Source organism: Drosophila hydei, unplaced genomic scaffold, assembly GCF_003285905.1.
Source record: "Drosophila hydei strain 15085-1641.00,03,60 unplaced genomic scaffold, DhydRS2 tig00000001-arrow-pilon, whole genome shotgun sequence".
Taxonomy (NCBI): Eukaryota; Metazoa; Arthropoda; class Insecta; order Diptera; family Drosophilidae; genus Drosophila; species Drosophila hydei.
In genome coordinates, this window is record NW_022045643.1 from 14759446 (window position 1) to 14776029 (window position 16584).

Here is a 16584-nt window from a genome sequence, read left to right on the forward strand (position 1 = left end):
AAAATTTGTAAAATATAAAATTAAATAATTTAAAATCAAATAACAATAAAAAATATATAATAATATATAATTAAAATATAATATATTTGATCTGTTTATATACTGTTTATTAAAACAAAATACGACTTCTTGTGCTATACAGTATTTTTGTTACTTCAAGATTTGGGCACATTGTATAAAATGTGTACATTTAGCGTAGCCGTATTTGATCAGCAAAGTAATAAGCAATAAATGGAAGTATTAGCATCGTTTCAATTCTTATATTTATAGAAATACGTGAATCGCAACAAGTTGATGTGTCGGACACTATTCAATACTTGTAAAACCGGTATATGAAAATATAATTTCCGTTTAAGATACACTTGCAATCAAAGACAATGGCACGCCCAATTTTTCCCAATCAGCAAAAAATTGCTGAAAAGCTGATAATTTTAAACGACCGAGGTCTCGGAATTCTAACACGAATTTACAACATAAAAAAAGCATGTGGGGATACCAAGTCCAAGCCAGGCTTCCTGTCTGAAAAGTCTCTGGAGTCGTCAATTAAATTCATTGTTAAGCGCTTCCCCAACATCGACGTCAAAGGCCTGAATGCAATTGTGAACATCAAAGCAGAGATAATCAAATCTCTTTCGCTCTACTACCACACCTTCGTCGACCTGCTGGACTTTAAGGACAATGTTTGCGAGTTACTGACCACTATGGATGCTTGCCAGATCCACCTGGACATAACACTCAACTTCGAGCTGACCAAAAACTACTTGGACCTAGTAGTTACCTACGTTTCCTTGATGATTGTTCTCTCCCGTGTCGAGGATCGGAAGGCAGTGTTGGGTCTCTACAATGCGGCCTTTGAGTTGCAGAACAATCAGGCGGACACCGGATTTCCCCGCTTGGGCCAGATGATCCTTGACTACGAGGTGCCGCTGAAGAAGCTGGCTGAAGAATTCATACCTCACCAGCGTCTGCTCACTAACGCATTGCGCTCGCTGACCTCAATATATGCTTTACGCAATCTGCCCGCAGACAAGTGGCGCGAGATGCAGAAACTCAGCCTTGTGGGCAACCCGGCCATACTTCTGAAGGCTGTGCGTACAGACACAATGTCGTGTGAGTACATTTCGTTGGAGGCTATGGATCGCTGGATCATATTCGGGCTGTTGCTGAATCACCAAATGCTAGGTCAATATCCGGAGGTTAATAAAATATGGCTATCCGCTTTGGAAAGCAGTTGGGTAGTAGCTCTCTTCAGGGATGAAGTGCTGCAGATTCACCAGTACATTCAGTCCACATTCGACGGAATCAAAGGCTATAGCAAGCGAATCGGCGAGGTAAAGGAGGCGTACAACATGGCCGTTCAGAAAGCTGCATTGATGCATCGAGAAAGACGCAAGTTTCTGCGGACTGCGCTGAAGGAATTGGCGCTTATTATGACCGATCAGCCGGGTCTATTGGGGCCTAAGGCAATATTTATATTTATTGGACTTTGTTTGGCGCGTGACGAGATTCTTTGGCTGCTCCGCCATAATGACAATCCGCCGCTGATAAAGAACAAAGGTAAGTACCTTTCTTCATTAGTCCACTGCATATTAAACTTTGAGGTTTACTTGTAGGCAAGAGTAATGAAGACTTGGTAGATCGACAGCTTCCGGAACTGTTGTTCCACATGGAGGAGCTGCGCGCGCTAGTGCGTAAATATAGCCAGGTAATGCAGCGCTACTACGTGCAATACTTGTCTGGGTTCGATGCCACAGATCTGAACATACGCATGCAAAGCCTGCAGATGTGTCCAGAGGACGAAAGCATCATCTTAAGTTCGTTATATAACACTGCTGCTGGCCTAACTGTCAAGCAAGTGGAGGACAACGAGCTATTCTACTTTAGACCTTTCCGATTAGATTGGTTCCGCCTGCAAACATACATGAGCGTCGGCAAGGCATCGCTGCGCATCACAGAACATATGGAGCTGGCACGCTTGCTCGATTCGATGGTGTTTCATACGCGTGTTGTGGACAATCTGGACGAGATACTCGTGGAGACTTCGGATCTAAGCATATTTTGCTTTTATAACAAAATGTTTGACGATCAGTTTCACATGTGCTTGGAATTTCCGGCTCAGAATCGCTATATCATCGCGTTTCCATTGATTTGTAGCCATTTTCAGAATTGCACTCACGAAATGTGTCCAGAGGAGCGGCACCACATACGTGAGCGTTCGCTAAGTGTGGTGAACATTTTTTTGGAGGAAATGGCCAAGGAGGCCAAAAACATAATAACGACAATTTGTGACGAGCAGTGCACAATGGCAGATGCTCTGCTTCCCAAACACTGCGCCAAGATTCTATCTGTTCAATCGGCTCGCAAAAAGAAGGACAAATCGAAATCGAAACACTTTGACGATATACGCAAACCAGGCGATGAGTCGTACCGCAAGACACGCGAGGATCTGACCACCATGGATAAATTGCACATGGCTTTAACTGAGCTATGCTATGCCATTAACTACTGCCCCACTGTGAACGTTTGGGAGTTTGCCTTTGCGCCGCGCGAGTATCTCTGCCAGAATCTGGAGCATCGCTTTTCACGCGACTTGGTCGGCATGGTGATGTTTAACCAGGAAACCATGGAAATTGCCAAACCATCGGAGCTGCTAGCCAGCGTACGAGCCTACATGAACGTACTACAGACAGTGGAGAACTACGTGCACATTGACATTACGCGTGTATTCAACAATTGCCTGTTGCAACAGACGCAGGCTCTGGACTCACACGGAGAGAAAACGATTGCAGCCTTGTACAATACCTGGTATAGCGAGGTGCTGCTGCGCCGGGTTTCTGCCGGCAATATTGTGTTCTCTATTAATCAGAAAGCATTTGTGCCTATTTCGCCAGAGGGCTGGGTACCTTTTAATCCGCAGGAGTTTTCCGATCTAAACGAACTGCGCGCCTTGGCCGAGCTAGTCGGTCCATATGGAATCAAGACTCTAAATGAGACCCTCATGTGGCATATTGCCAACCAGGTGCAGGAACTAAAGTCGTTAGTGGGCACCAACAAGGAGGTGCTCATCACCTTGCGCACTAGTTTCGACAAGCCGGAGGTAATGAAAGAGCAGTTCAAACGGCTGCAGGACGTGGATCGGGTACTGCAGCGTATGACCATAATTGGAGTGATTATCTGTTTTCGTAATCTCGTACATGAGGCATTGGTGGATGTACTGGACAAACGAATTCCTTTCCTGCTTAGCTCGGTCAAAGATTTTCAGGAGCACTTGCCAGGTGGGGACCAGATACGGGTCGCATCCGAAATGGCGTCAGCGGCGGGTCTCATATGCAAGGTGGACCCTACGTTGGCTACTACATTAAAATCAAAAAAACCTGAGTTTGACGAAGGCGAACACCTGACAGCCTGCTTACTGATGGTATTTGTGGCCGTGTCCATACCAAAGTTGGCTCGCAATGAGCATTCCTTCTACAGAGCTACCATTGATGGTCATTCGAATAACACCCACTGTATGGCTGCTGCAATAAATAACATCTTCGGAGCCCTGTTCACCATCTGTGGACAGAACGACATGGAGGATCGTATGAAGGAATTTTTAGCTCTAGCCAGTTCTTCTCTCCTCCGCTTGGGTCAAGAGTCCGACAAGGAGGCCACACGCAATCGAGAATCAATTTACTTGCTGCTGGACGAGATAGTTAAGCAGTCACCATTCCTCACTATGGACCTTCTGGAGTCCTGTTTCCCATACGTTCTTATCCGCAACGCCTATCATGGCGTCTACAAACAAGAGCAAATAATGGGCCTGGGTCTATAGAGGTCATAGAAAAGTAAAAGAGTAAAAGTCTCGCATTATTATCCGAGTATTTAGTATATAGTTTTTGATAATCGATCATTGTGCATTATGCTTACGAGTAATGAGTATACATTATTCTATTGTTAGACCCTAATAATTATATCTAATATATAATGATAATACCCCTACTACTGCGCATATAAGGCAAAAGTATTCCGCATTTTGATACATTATTTGTATAAATAAAGTGCATATGCAAACCAAATCATAAGATAAGAGTATTATAATTGCCTCAGCATTTGGAGCCCGCTTCCAGGAAATACGCCGTCTACATGGTGATTGCGTTATTATTATTGTACTTTATTACCCATGTGTATATTAAATGTGTGTTATTTATGTATTATTTTGTTTGCGTGTTGATCGAAAAATCGTCCACAATATTATATTATTTGGTCATGTTTAATGTTACGTTTCTTAGGCTGGTGTACAAAACTTGTTGTAGGTAAGTAATAAAATATGTTTAATTCTCGTCCAAGTATAATGCAAAGTGATTTAGTTTAAATTTCATTAGAGAATTCTCAATTCCAATACAAGATTTCACTTGTGATTTACTTTAATACCATATTGATTCTGTAGAGTTTACGTTCTGAATTATACAATTGTGCATTTGGATTTGACTTGTGTCTGCGATGACCTCTCTTGAAATCTCGCAGCAGCCGTATCTGGGCAAAAACAAAAGTGTAACTCTTATGTAGAGTAATAAATTATATAAACTAAGTGATGCTTCAGCTCAGGCTCTTAACAACGTGAAACCAATTCAGAAATTATAGACAGGTTTATTCTGCTGAAGTTCTACAATATTTTGGTTAACTATACCATAATCACTACTTGTTGCTATAAAGCGGGCTGTATATGTTTCTTTTGCCGTTATCGCTATCGTTATCGTAGTCGTAACAATGCTAGTTAGTATCTATATTTAAATATGTCCTTAATTATACAAACACATACATATACAGCATACTATTATCAAACGCTCTTCTCAATATTTGACTAATTCTTATTAAATCTTTAGTTTCAGTTTTGCTCGAAAAGATTATATTTTTTTATTTTTATTTTATTTATTTTTTTGTTTTTTGTTTTTTGTTTTCATTTTTATTTTTGTTGCAATCAGTCATTCAGTTTAGGCATCTGTTGACTTACAAATTGTCGCCACTGTCTTTTTTAATACAAAAGAAACAAGAGAAAAATACGAAATTAAAAAAGTGAAATTAGTTCGTTTTGCTGTTCCTGCCTCCCTTTGATAATAAATAAAACTGCAGTGTTTTGCTAAACTGCTCTTTTAAAGCTCTCGAGTACAAAATCGTGTTAATTTAAAAAAGTTTCGAAAACTCTTTGCCCTACGATCTGAAATGGTATCTGGTTTTCTGTTCAGCTTTCGCGCTTAAGTATATATATATATATATGTATATATATATAATTCATAATATTAATTCCACTATGACAATCTTGTTGGCATATAAAATCCTACAAATATGAGTTCGAGATTAAAATATGTTCTGTCCGTTGTTCAGTGTTGCTTGATCCCAGATCCTTCATCCTGCATCCCTGATCCCAAGGTGAGCTAGACGAACTCCTCCTGCTCCAGCCAGGGATGCTGCAGGCACTCCGCCGCAGAGGCCCGTATAACTGGATTGTACTCGAGCATAGGCAGCAAAAAGTCTGAGAACTTCTTGGCTTCTATGGGATCCCAGTCATACTTCTCCACAAGCACGTTCAACAGACTCCAGGGCTTCAGCTTGGTAATGTTCCGTAAGCTCCCTGCGAATGATGAAGTCCGCCAACACTGTTAGGTCAACAGCTCAACCAGTTCTGTGGTGCTCACTTACCATAGCTTGTGAAGTACTTGAGCCCGTGTTTGCCACGTAGGATCACCGACTGCGGTATCGATCCCAGCAGCTCCACAATGTGCGCCAGATGATCCTCGTCCCGACTGTAAGACTCACCCGCATGCGGATCGAAGAGGTAATCGCCTGTGGCCAACTCGAAGGCAAGGCACGCGGTGCTCCAGATATCAGCGGTATAGTTGTAGGGCGCACCCAGCAGCACCTCGATCGAGCGGTACTGGCGCGTCTGTATGTCCTCGGTGAAATGATGGTACTACAGAGCGCACACAGAACGAAAGAGACATCAGACAATTTGAATAAGCTTGCGATGCTGAACCAAGGTTTACTCACGTCATAGCAGGCATTGCCCAGGTCGGCGATCTTCACCCTCACATTGCTGTTGTTGATCAGCGATTGTATCGTGTGCGTATAGGATTGGCTCTGGGTCTGGCTCTGGTTCTGCGAAGGAATGGCATTGGCATTGACATTTAATTTAGCTGTTGTTGTTGTGGTTGTGGTTGTGGTTGCGGTTGCTTTGATGGAAGTCGCATGGCCAGTTGTGGTTGTTGTTACTGCTGTCGATTTGCTATCACAACCGCCAATGTTGCTACTATGATACAGATCTGTGATAGTTGCTGTTGTTGTTGCAGCTGCAGCAGTTGCTGTTGGTACGAGATGCGTGAAGGAGTACGTGCACGTGCTGTTGTTGGTGGTGGTGGTGGTGGTGGTGGTGGTGGAGTTGGTGTTGGTGCTGCTGGAAGCTGAAGGTGGTGCATTGGCAGGGTTTGATGTGGTTGTTGTGGAGCTTGCAGTTAACGTGTTCGTATTGGGGCTGTTGTTGCTGTTGTCTGTTGCCGCAGAGGTGTTGTTACTGTTGTTCTGTTGTGTCGTGGACGTGCACGTGCTTTGAGTATTGGAGTTAACAGTGGTGTAGGTGGAGCAGGAGTTGCTGACTGTGGAGGTATTAGGCAGCTGCTTTGCATACGTGATTATTTTTATATATTGTTTTCGGTTCACACAAGGAAAGAAAAGAAGAAGAAAACACATATTTTTTTTTTTGGTGCAATGCAAAAACATTTATCAGATCTTAACAGCTGGAATCGCACAGTGGCTTGGCCCAGCTGTTAACATCAGTTAAAAACTTAAACGTTCTAGGATATCATAGATTGCAGCTTTGCTTCAGTGCTCAATATCAAACTCTCGTTCCACAGTATTAGGGATAAGATTACTTAGAAGTCTTTATTGCGCGCTTCCTTTGCCTGACATTGAGTACTGAGTAAAGCGCAGCGGGAACAGCACAATATTTTAACAGCAATGAACAATATAGCACGTCTTATAGTAACTTGGCTCAAAGCAATCAAAACAATACGGACATTTATGTAAATACATATATCAAGCTGGCAAAGAGAACAACCAAATAGTTCAAAGTTAGAGAACAATTCTGCTTCTTAGTCTTCTGTGATAGCTGAATATAGTCATAGAATCTGTACATAAGAAATGTGAAACTCTTAGATTTATATTTGTAATTTGAATTTGTAAGCCATATTCAAAAGTTTGGCTTTCTTTCAATGGTTGAGCATATGAAAAACTATTGACACTATTTTAGTTCAGCTATTTCATTGGGCAGTTTAGTTGCTTTGGTTTGCAAAGTTGATATATGATATGTGGATTTAAACGATATTTATACTCACTCACGAAGTAAAAGAGTATATTGGTTTTCGTTTGTCCGTCAAATATAGATTATCGTGCGTACCCTAGTCTTGTAAAGTTATCAAATTTTCCCCTTAGTATATAAGAAACCCAAGATCAACCCTTCTAAACTTTTGCAATTATAAGCTCAAAATTGAACGACTAAATTATTGGTAACCTCGTCCTATTGGGAGCAGGGTAATTCAGTAATATATATATTCCAAAGTTTTGGACCGTGAATGAGTATTATGCAGTCGGTAGCACCCGACTGCAGCATTCTTATTTGTTATACCCTGATCCCATTAAAAATGGGAAATCAGGGTATAATGGTTTTGTGCAAATGTATGTAACAGGCAGAAGGAGGCGTGGCAGACCCCATAAAGTATATATATTCTTGATCAGGACGACAAGCCGAGTCGATTGAGCCCTGTCCGTCTGTCTGTCCGTCCGTCTGTCCGTCTGTCCGTCTGTCCGTCTGTCCGTCTGTCCGTATGTGTGAACGCGTGGATCTCAGCATCTATAAGAGCTAGAGACTTGAAATTTTTTTTGTAGGTCCGTGTATAGCACGCGCAGGTCAAGTTTGTTTCAAATATTCGATAACTATTCGCATTTAATTGTTATCGAATAAAAACATTATTGAAATGCAGTAAATAAATTATATCTCGAAAGTCTTAAGAGCTAGAGCCTCCAAATTTTGTATTTAGTCTTATGTATATTTTATGCAATTTTGATTTTTGTTGGATTTTGGATACCGGCTCCAAATTCCCCCAAATTCTTAGAATTTAAGTTTAGTTGGAGCTAGGGCCATTATGTGAAGGCGTTTGCATCTCAACCAAGCCAATAGGATATGTAGATCATATGCTGAAAGTTTCATTAAAATCCATTAAGTAAAACAGAAGTTATTAAACAAAACGTTTGGCCAATTTGCAAAAGCACATGTCAGCAGCGCCACGCGCACGCATTTTTCCTATGCGTGTGCACACATACATTCAAATGCGTGCATTCTTTTCTATTCCAAGAATTGAAATTGCGATTGAATTGTGCTGAATTATTAGCTGCTACTTATGTTCAAATTTGCAACAACTCGCGAAAGAAGGGCAGTGGCTGCGTTGGTATAGGCGCCGCTCGTATGCAGCTTGGTCCGGGTTCGAGACCAGAGGAGATGAAATGTTTTTTATTGTTTTATTTTTTTTTTTTAGTTATGAAGTGGCGGTGTTGGTAGAGTTTGTGCACGTTGCGCAAATAATCCGGGTTCGAATCCTGGTCTCGCAATGTCGATTTTTATTTGTTTTCTTTTTTTTTTAATTCTCGATACAAACTACGGAAAATATTACAAAACTCAAAGGACTAGGATCAGGGTATCTCCTAGTCGGGCACCCCGAGTAGAGCTTTCTTACTTGTTTATAATAGCTTTGAGTGGATAAAGGGTTAAGCATAAAAACATCTAAAGCTTAAGCCAGCTGTATCAGGTGAGGTATGTAAAGAGTTAAGCATTTCATATATAGTTAAATAACATAATTGGGCACATTTATATATAGCTTGGATTCACAGTTAGCATAGCGGTATTGGTGGGGTGTAACATGTATATATAGAAGTAAGCAACTGAAGATTGGAGCATGTTCATAAGCATAAAAGCGTCTGATTAAATAAAAACAAAGAAAAGCCAGATTTTGGATTGGTAAGGGCCTTGGGCTAGAGGCTACATTGAACATCGTAAATGATAATGTCCTAGAGTTTAGAATTAAATCGTTGATGCTGGATTAGTAACGAACGCACTGTGAACTATGCAGACGCCTTTCGCAATGGGTCTAAGCTTCCCGAACTCGAGAAGATAGCAAAGCATCAAACACAATTACTGAACAAACGAACGAGCGAACGAGGGAACGAGCGAACGAGGGAACTAGCGAGCCAACTTCCGGGGGTTAGGAGGAACTTAATGTGCACTTTACCTTATCTGAATTAACGGTAACGATATTTTTGGTAAGACTAACGTCTTGATCGGTAGGCGTGTCGCTGGCAATGGTGCTATTGTCACCGACGGTGTCGGTGTCTGTGTCCTCATCGTGGTCAATAGAAGACTAACAAAATGAAGAATGTTTGAAACAAAATCAATATGGAAGGGAAATCAAATCAAATCAAATCAAATCAAATTATGAATAAACTGCCATGTGTGCTGCACATAAATAACAGACATACATACATACATACGTTTACGTACATACATACATACATTGCTTGGGTAAACATAGTTAGTTGATCTTTATTACATTTGTGTTTGGACTTGAGTGCAAAATATCTTCGACGCGGATGAGCTGAAAACTGTGCTTGTACAGGCGGAAGGGCGCTGGGGGACACTCACCTTGGCAGTGATTTTCTTCTCAGCACGGTAGCGATTGCTTAAATTCGTAGTACCTCCGATCGGGCTATCGACGCCGCAGACGCTGGCCAGGCCGACGCCGTTGCACTCGCTGTCGCCCAAGAGGCTAGAAAATTTGGACGCCAGCGAGGATGTGGTGTTGGAGTTGAGCGTAGACGAGGTGGTGGTGTCGTCCTTGTCCAACGAGGACATGACCACAGCGGCCAGCGGCGTCGACGAAGTCGAGTTGTTCGCCGTGCTGTTGCTCGTGTTCGTTGAGCCATTTGGTTCGATCAGCGGCCACTTGGCCCTTGTTTTCGTTTGTTTCTCAATCGAACTGACTGCAGGTGGTAAGAAGACCGAATGAAAACCAACTCCAAAGGCGTTGGGACAGGTTGCACTTACTATACGAATCAGGAAAGTCGACGCCTTTGACGCGGAGGCTGTTGATCTCATCATCGATCTGCTGATTCATGGCCGCCGCATTGTCGATCACAAGTAGAATGTTCTCGGGCTTAATGTCTGTGTGAATAATGCTGCACTTGCTGTGCAAATAGTCCAATCCCTCCAACACCTGCTTGATTATGTTGCGCACCTGTGCAATGGCCAATCCCTGGTAGTTGTTCTTCACGATCAGCTTGTACAGGCTGCAGCCCAGCGCCTCGAACACCAGGCAGGTGTGCACGCCGTTCACACCACGCACCGTGAAGTGATTCATGAGTCGGACAATCCTCTCTCTCTTCACGTCGAGGGGATCTGCATCGCGTATGGCCTCCAGCAATCGAATCTCATCAGCTGCAGTCTCTATGTAATGGGGAGCACTCTTAACCACCTTAAGAGCTACATACTTCTCGTCTCTGTTGGCGAGAGCAGACAGCTGTCCAAAATGTATTGTCCGTCGAATGTTACCTCTACTTACTTGAGATCCCGACAGAGCCACACAGTAGAAAAGTGACCCCAGCCCAGCTTGCGCACAACCCGAAACCGATTGTCGAATATGTCGCCTATGACAACCGGATGGTAGCCGCCACGGCAATACTGTGAGGCATCTTCCTGCTCCTCATCGGAGCCGTAGAGACTGCTATCCGGTGAGTCTGGGTAAACTTCATCTGTGGTGCTCAATGTGCCGCGAGGCTCCGAGCTGAAAGTAGAGCAAAAGCCAAAGACAACAAATTAAGCTCAATAATATTAGGATTATTCAGTTGTTACTAAGTAGCTATAAGCCAACTGAACAATGGCATTTAAGAGCTGTTCAACTCATCTACTGAATCATCATCTCACTTAAAATTAATGAATGAGTCTAAGACAGAACAGACTTCTTATGGAATATGAGCAATAGTTAAGCATGAACCCACGCACATGAGTGCAACCAAATCTTCAGCCTCTGTCTCCACTCTGGTGGTTGGCACAACCGTTGACTGTGCATCAACAATGCTCGTTGGCAGCTTTAGCGTCAAGGGTTTCTCTCTCAGCACCAGAACATTCTCCAGTATTTGATCTCTCGGCGACAGTGGCTCGAAGCTGAGGCCGGAATTCCTGTGGCTCTTGGGTCGTTGCGATTGGTGGCGTAGTGGAATAAGTATTGGTCCAGCAGAGACGCATTTACGCTTCTTGGTAAAGCGCTTGCGACGCTTCTTTTCCTCCACCTCCAGCATTGCTTCGGTGGCCGCCTCCTGGGCGGCTCTCTTCTCCTGCTCGGAGACAAAGTTGAAGTCGCAGCTCAGCTCCTTGGCCAGCGAAGGCGTTGTAGTCGTTGGTTCAGAGATCAAACTCTCAGTGCTTCGAGGCCGCAGCAGGTGCATGAGATAGAGAAAGAGAAGCAGCAAGCACACCTTCAATCCATAAACGAATATTTCATCATGCCAAAGTGTGTTGATAACTTGGCCGAGATATTGCCGGAACACACTGGCAAAGAGTGCCAGCAGATGAGTGTAGTGTACGTAGTACTGCTTGATCAGAGATCCACTCAAATTCCAGTCCAGCCACACCCAACCACTCAGCAATGTCGCATTGGACTCCTTCGGGCAAATGGGCCCCAGCTCCGGGGAGTGCATCCACCAGTTCTCCATCACAAGTTCGGCTGCGAGTTTGTTCGACTATTCGATTTTCGCACTGCACTACATTGCACATAGGCGCAACAATGAGAGTACGTTCCCCAAGGGACGGAGTGGGCAGATGCAGAGGGGGCTGGCGACCTTGACTTTCCTATGCGTTGGCGGCCAGCTTCGCAGTTAACATTGTTTTTGTACACTCGCAAACCGTTTGCACTCTTCACTTCCAAAGACGGCTTACATAACGCGCGCGCTGAGGACGCGAAGGTAAATAAATAAATCTCACAACGCAGAATATTTTAAAATATGAAAAGCATGTGTTTCTTTTTGACTCGACAACCGTACGGCTCGCTGGCATCTGCGAGAATGCTGAAACATCAGTGTTTTTGTAGAGAGAGCCAAAGTCAAAGAATCCAATAGCGAGTATATTTGTGTATTTGTATATTTGCTGTTGTTTTTATCACAAAGAAATACAAAATACATCGACTTTTCGTCTGCATGTATAGAAACTGTGCAGCTAAAGAGACCCACAGCAACATATACTTAAAAAAAAAAAAAAATATATATATATATATAAGAATCCAATATATATATATATATATAAATATATATGTATTTCTATACATATATTTTGGCGTAATTATCCAATTTTCCTCACCAACTCGTCGTAGCACGCGGCTCTGCCAAGGCAGCGGCAGGTGCCGGTCATGGAATTCGAATAGCAAAAGCTGCGAGCATCGAAGAGCATCATTATTATTCTCATCATTATTGTGACAATAAAAGTTAGTTGAGCACTGTGCAAAACTGGATGCTTACTTTGAAACAATATAAATAAATTTTAAATATAGCTTCGAGCTCTATTGGAGCCACACAATATGCACTTAAAGTTCAAAAGTGAGTAAGCTCGTCTGTGAGTATTGATTTATCCTCCAATTCGAGGCCCCTTTGTGAAAACACTTGTTCCTTGCATGACTCACCCTAATGCACAAAGAGAAACACGCACCTTACATCGCTTGCTTTGTTGCCTCGCCGCTCAGAAAACTAAACTAAAAATTCTCCGTGGCGGCTGCTTCTTCAGTATTATTATTTATAGACGCGCCATGCACACAAACATACATATATTTGTACGTGTGTATGTGTGTGTGAGTAAACACAAAAAATTGCTGTAAAAATAAATGCAAATAATTGCATACGGCATACGGCGTACGTCATCGTTTTTTTTCAAGTGCAGCATAAATAGGGAAGTCTGTGCATGCGTGTGTGTGTGTGCATGCGTGTGTCTGTGTGTAACTGCGTCACCAGCAACTGAACGCAAATGAAAAACGTAAACAAGCCCAAACCACCATTGGATTGGTCAGTACGTGAGCTTATCTAAGAACATGTTTATGCGTAGGCGAATAGAAAGTTCGCCGTGAAGCGCGAACATAGTAAATAGTGATCAAATTGTTGTGCTATTGGCACTGACTGCACATTGGTGCAAAAGCCGCTGATTCTGCTGGTAGTAACAACAAGCATTGTTTCGTTCTCATGATTTAACTGCATATCTTATTAAATTGAGTTAAATTATCATATTTATATTGATGCCCAATACACATTAAATTCATATATTCCGAGACTGTCTGTATCCAATCTCATGTGGAAGTCTTTACAAAAAAAGGTCCTCTAGAGAAGAGTGCCCAACTAGAAAATACCCTGTGCCGACTTTCAATTTGATTCGCCCTAAAGAATTGGGTTAGCACAAGATTATTGATTTACAGAGCAGTCCAGATTCGAGTGACAGGACAAGGTCTGCTTTTAATATTTGTAAATCTCATTTTGAAATACGAAATCATCTGCATTGGCTGGCATCTTGATGCTGAGCATATACATATATATATATATATTCTTACAATTTAGAAGGAGCTAACAACTGCCCATTTTTGTTGCACATAACCATTGCCCCCATAATGATATTTGTGGCTCCTCAAACCAAAACTTGGACCGAAATAGTTGTCCAGATAATAAGCAATACTATGCATTAAAGACATGATTAAACGCAGCTTCCACCAGTTACAAAAAGATATATTAGATATACGTTCAGGCAGCGAACAGGATATATCAGGTTTGGGCAACAGTCATCTTGTTATCCGTATGAAAGCAAATCATATATGCCCGTAATTTATTATATATTCTATGCCCGTAAACTTGACCGTTAGAATGGAAGGATTGGAGGTGTGTTATCGATTATATTCCACGCCTTCTACTGATTGATTTAAAGTTATATCTAAACGCTCCTCGGTCAAGCTACAGTAAAGACATAAAACTTAATGCTGCGTCGCTTGGCTTGGATAGCTAGTAGACTCCAAGAATTCTTGGCACACCCTAATAGTGTTAGGCCGTAAATGAGAGTTCTACTGTGGTGTGATCCGATTGTTAAATCTAAAGCAAAGAAACCAACTCTAATTGCATTGAACTCATAAGCTTTGGCTTCGATTTATGAAACGATCCATTGTCAGTTTTTCTTGCAACGATCTATTAGAGTATTGAAATACATTTCCCTTTTTGGGAAGTCGAGCCCACTGTGCACTTAGGGTGGGAACTCAGGCAGTTGGCTGACCTGCCAACACAGAAATTGAGAGGTGCTCGTTGTCGTGATGAATTTAATAGTGCCCCACGCTGGGTTGTATAAAATAGGTTCGATAAAAGAGTCTATGACTGAGTGGAGGCGAGAGATGACTACTCACAGGCTGACGAAGGGTCCTCGGAGGGCCGGCATATCGCGTCGCCGATTGAGTGGCGGTGAGAGTGATAGAGAGAGAAAATCCTGCTGAGCCTTGTCCTCATCAACGATGCTCGTCGGGGTGCTGTAGATGCGTGTCGTTGGCAAGTATCCAATCTGCTGAAGAAAGTCATCCCGGTAAGAGAGCTTCGTGGTCGACTGCGAAGACGTCAGCGTGCCTAGCGACAGTGGCTGATGTGCCACTCCCGTGCCATGGTGGTGCAAATGCAGATGATGGGCGGATGCCACCACCGGAGCAGCCATATTCACATGATGGTGAGTCGTCGGATGGAAATGTGGGTACGGTATAGGCACGGGCGCGGGCGCAGCTGTTGGTGCATTGGCTCCACCGTAGCCCAGTCCGTGGGCGTGGGACAAGAAAGGCGGCGCAATGATTTTGTCGTCGAAGCTGCGCCTAAAGCTAAAACCCTTCAGCGAGTTGCTGTAGTTGCGATGCGACAACGGCGAGCTGCCCAAGTCAATGCTGGCAGCTGGACCGAGCAGCTTCATGGTGCTCAGATAGTTTGGCGAACCGCTGCCCGCGGGGCTCAGCGTTTGTGTTTGAGTCTGCGCCTTGCCGCTAGCCGTAGCCGTGCCGCTGCCCAGCATGCTAAGCGCCGGCGAGGTGCGCAGCTGAGGACTGCCACCGGCCGTGTTGGCCGCCGTGTTGCCGCACACCGAGTTGCCCGCCGAGAGCGGCGGCGAGATGGCACTTAGCGTGGAGATGCCGCTGTCACTGCTGCAAATGCCGGCCGGCAGTGTGTGTGTCAGTGTGTGTGTGTGGCCCAACGATGTGTGGGTGGGCGAAATGAGATGATGCTGATGCTGATGCTGGTGCTTGTAGCTGCTGCCCGTGCTGCCACTGCTCCCCCCGCTGATGCCACCGCCGCTCACAAGGCCGGCCATGCCGCTACTGGGCAGAACGGGAGCCAGCTTGGCAATATGCCCGCAATGCGCCTGCAGTGTGAACGATACTCAGAGAGAGTCCTTTTTCAGGTCTCGCTGGCGTCGACTCCTTTTTCTGTGTTAGCACTTCTTGGTTTGCTGCTGCTGCTGCTGTTTTCTGAAGGTATTCGCCTTGGTTAGCAGCTACATGGCGCCGATGTCCTAGCCGTCGTCCACATCCTGATTGTCCTTTGTTCCTCTATGCAGACTTCCTTGTTCTTGTTGCAGGGGCGCTTATGCTCCCAATGCAGCCAGAGAGTTTCCAGGCTCATTTGCACTCGCAGTCGAAGCCATCGCCTCCCCAATTACTTTACTTTGTGTAGCATACTTCTGTGCGTAGGAAAATCAATGAAGGCCTTCCCTGTCTAAAGCATTTTAATGCATTTTAATACCCGTTTTTCGGTTTTCGGTTTTCGTTTTTCGCTTTTCGCCACTCGCTCTGCTTTATAGCCCAAATTGCGCATGAAAAATTAACACATACATGAACGTAAACTATGTACACGCACACACAGATACAAACGCGGCTAATTTTTCCTCCACTTCGGTATTGACTTTGGTTTACTTTTGATTCATTCGTTTTACCGTTATAATGCGATTAATTCGAAGCGAATTCATTTAACTTCTGTCCCCAATTGAGGTATCACTTAACATTTCTAGATTCCCGATTTTGGCCCAGCAGCAGGAAAAATTAAAATGTATTTCTGGATTACACCTTTGATTATCCAGTTTTAACTCTGCAGTGCCTCGCACACGTACTCTCCGACTGTCTATCGGTTTCTGACCCGTACAAACCCTGCAGCGAAGTTGCGCCGAGCCGTCTCTACTTACTGCCCAGCCTCAGACCGTTCTCTCTCTCTCGCTATCGCTCGCTTTTACTGGCAGAGCGCATGTGCCGGCTCCGCCGTTACTGCAAAAGCATTCCCACAAAGCACCAAAACAAAACAAACCAAAAGAGAACGAGAGCAGCTTAGAGAGGCTGAAAAGCTCACTGCTAGAGTCAGCTGTCAAAAGCTCAGCCGCACCAACAACACGATAGACAATGCCGTATTTGTTTACCAATGCACATCAGCAGAAAAAGTCGTAAAAATGGCGTTTCAGTTATTTTTAAG

General features: G+C 43.7%; 2 protein-coding genes across 9 annotated transcripts; one reads left to right on the plus strand and one right to left on the minus strand.

The window, feature by feature from the left end:
- Nucleotides 1-179: 179 nt before the first annotated feature.
- LOC111597630 (membrane-associated protein Hem) lies at nt 180-4075 on the plus strand. The gene is made up of 2 exons (XM_023312431.2): nt 180-1557; nt 1614-4075. The coding sequence occupies exons 1-2, from the start codon at nt 378-380 to the stop codon at nt 3812-3814; spliced, it is 3381 nt and encodes a 1126-aa protein (XP_023168199.1). The 5' UTR covers nt 180-377; the 3' UTR covers nt 3815-4075.
- Nucleotides 4076-5289: 1214 nt separating this feature from the next.
- On the minus strand, nt 5290-16221 carry LOC111597631 (SRSF protein kinase 3). Of its 8 annotated transcripts, none has more exons than XM_023312436.2 (8): nt 14496-16221; nt 10641-10862; nt 10127-10578; nt 9725-10062; nt 9315-9443; nt 6028-6123; nt 5680-5950; nt 5290-5611 (listed from the first exon to the last, which is right to left on the minus strand). In XM_023312436.2, exons 1-8 carry the CDS (start codon nt 15434-15436, stop codon nt 5415-5417), a joined length of 2646 nt encoding a protein of 881 aa, XP_023168204.2. In that variant the 5' UTR covers nt 15437-16221; the 3' UTR covers nt 5290-5414. The 8 variants fall into 8 exon arrangements, with proteins under 8 accessions (XP_023168204.2, XP_023168205.2, XP_023168201.2 ...); XM_023312432.2 differs by having other exon boundaries at nt 5291-5611; nt 6028-6648; nt 14496-16148; XM_023312435.2 differs by having other exon boundaries at nt 5291-5611; nt 6028-6135; nt 14496-16147.
- Nucleotides 16222-16584: the final 363 nt, after the last annotated feature.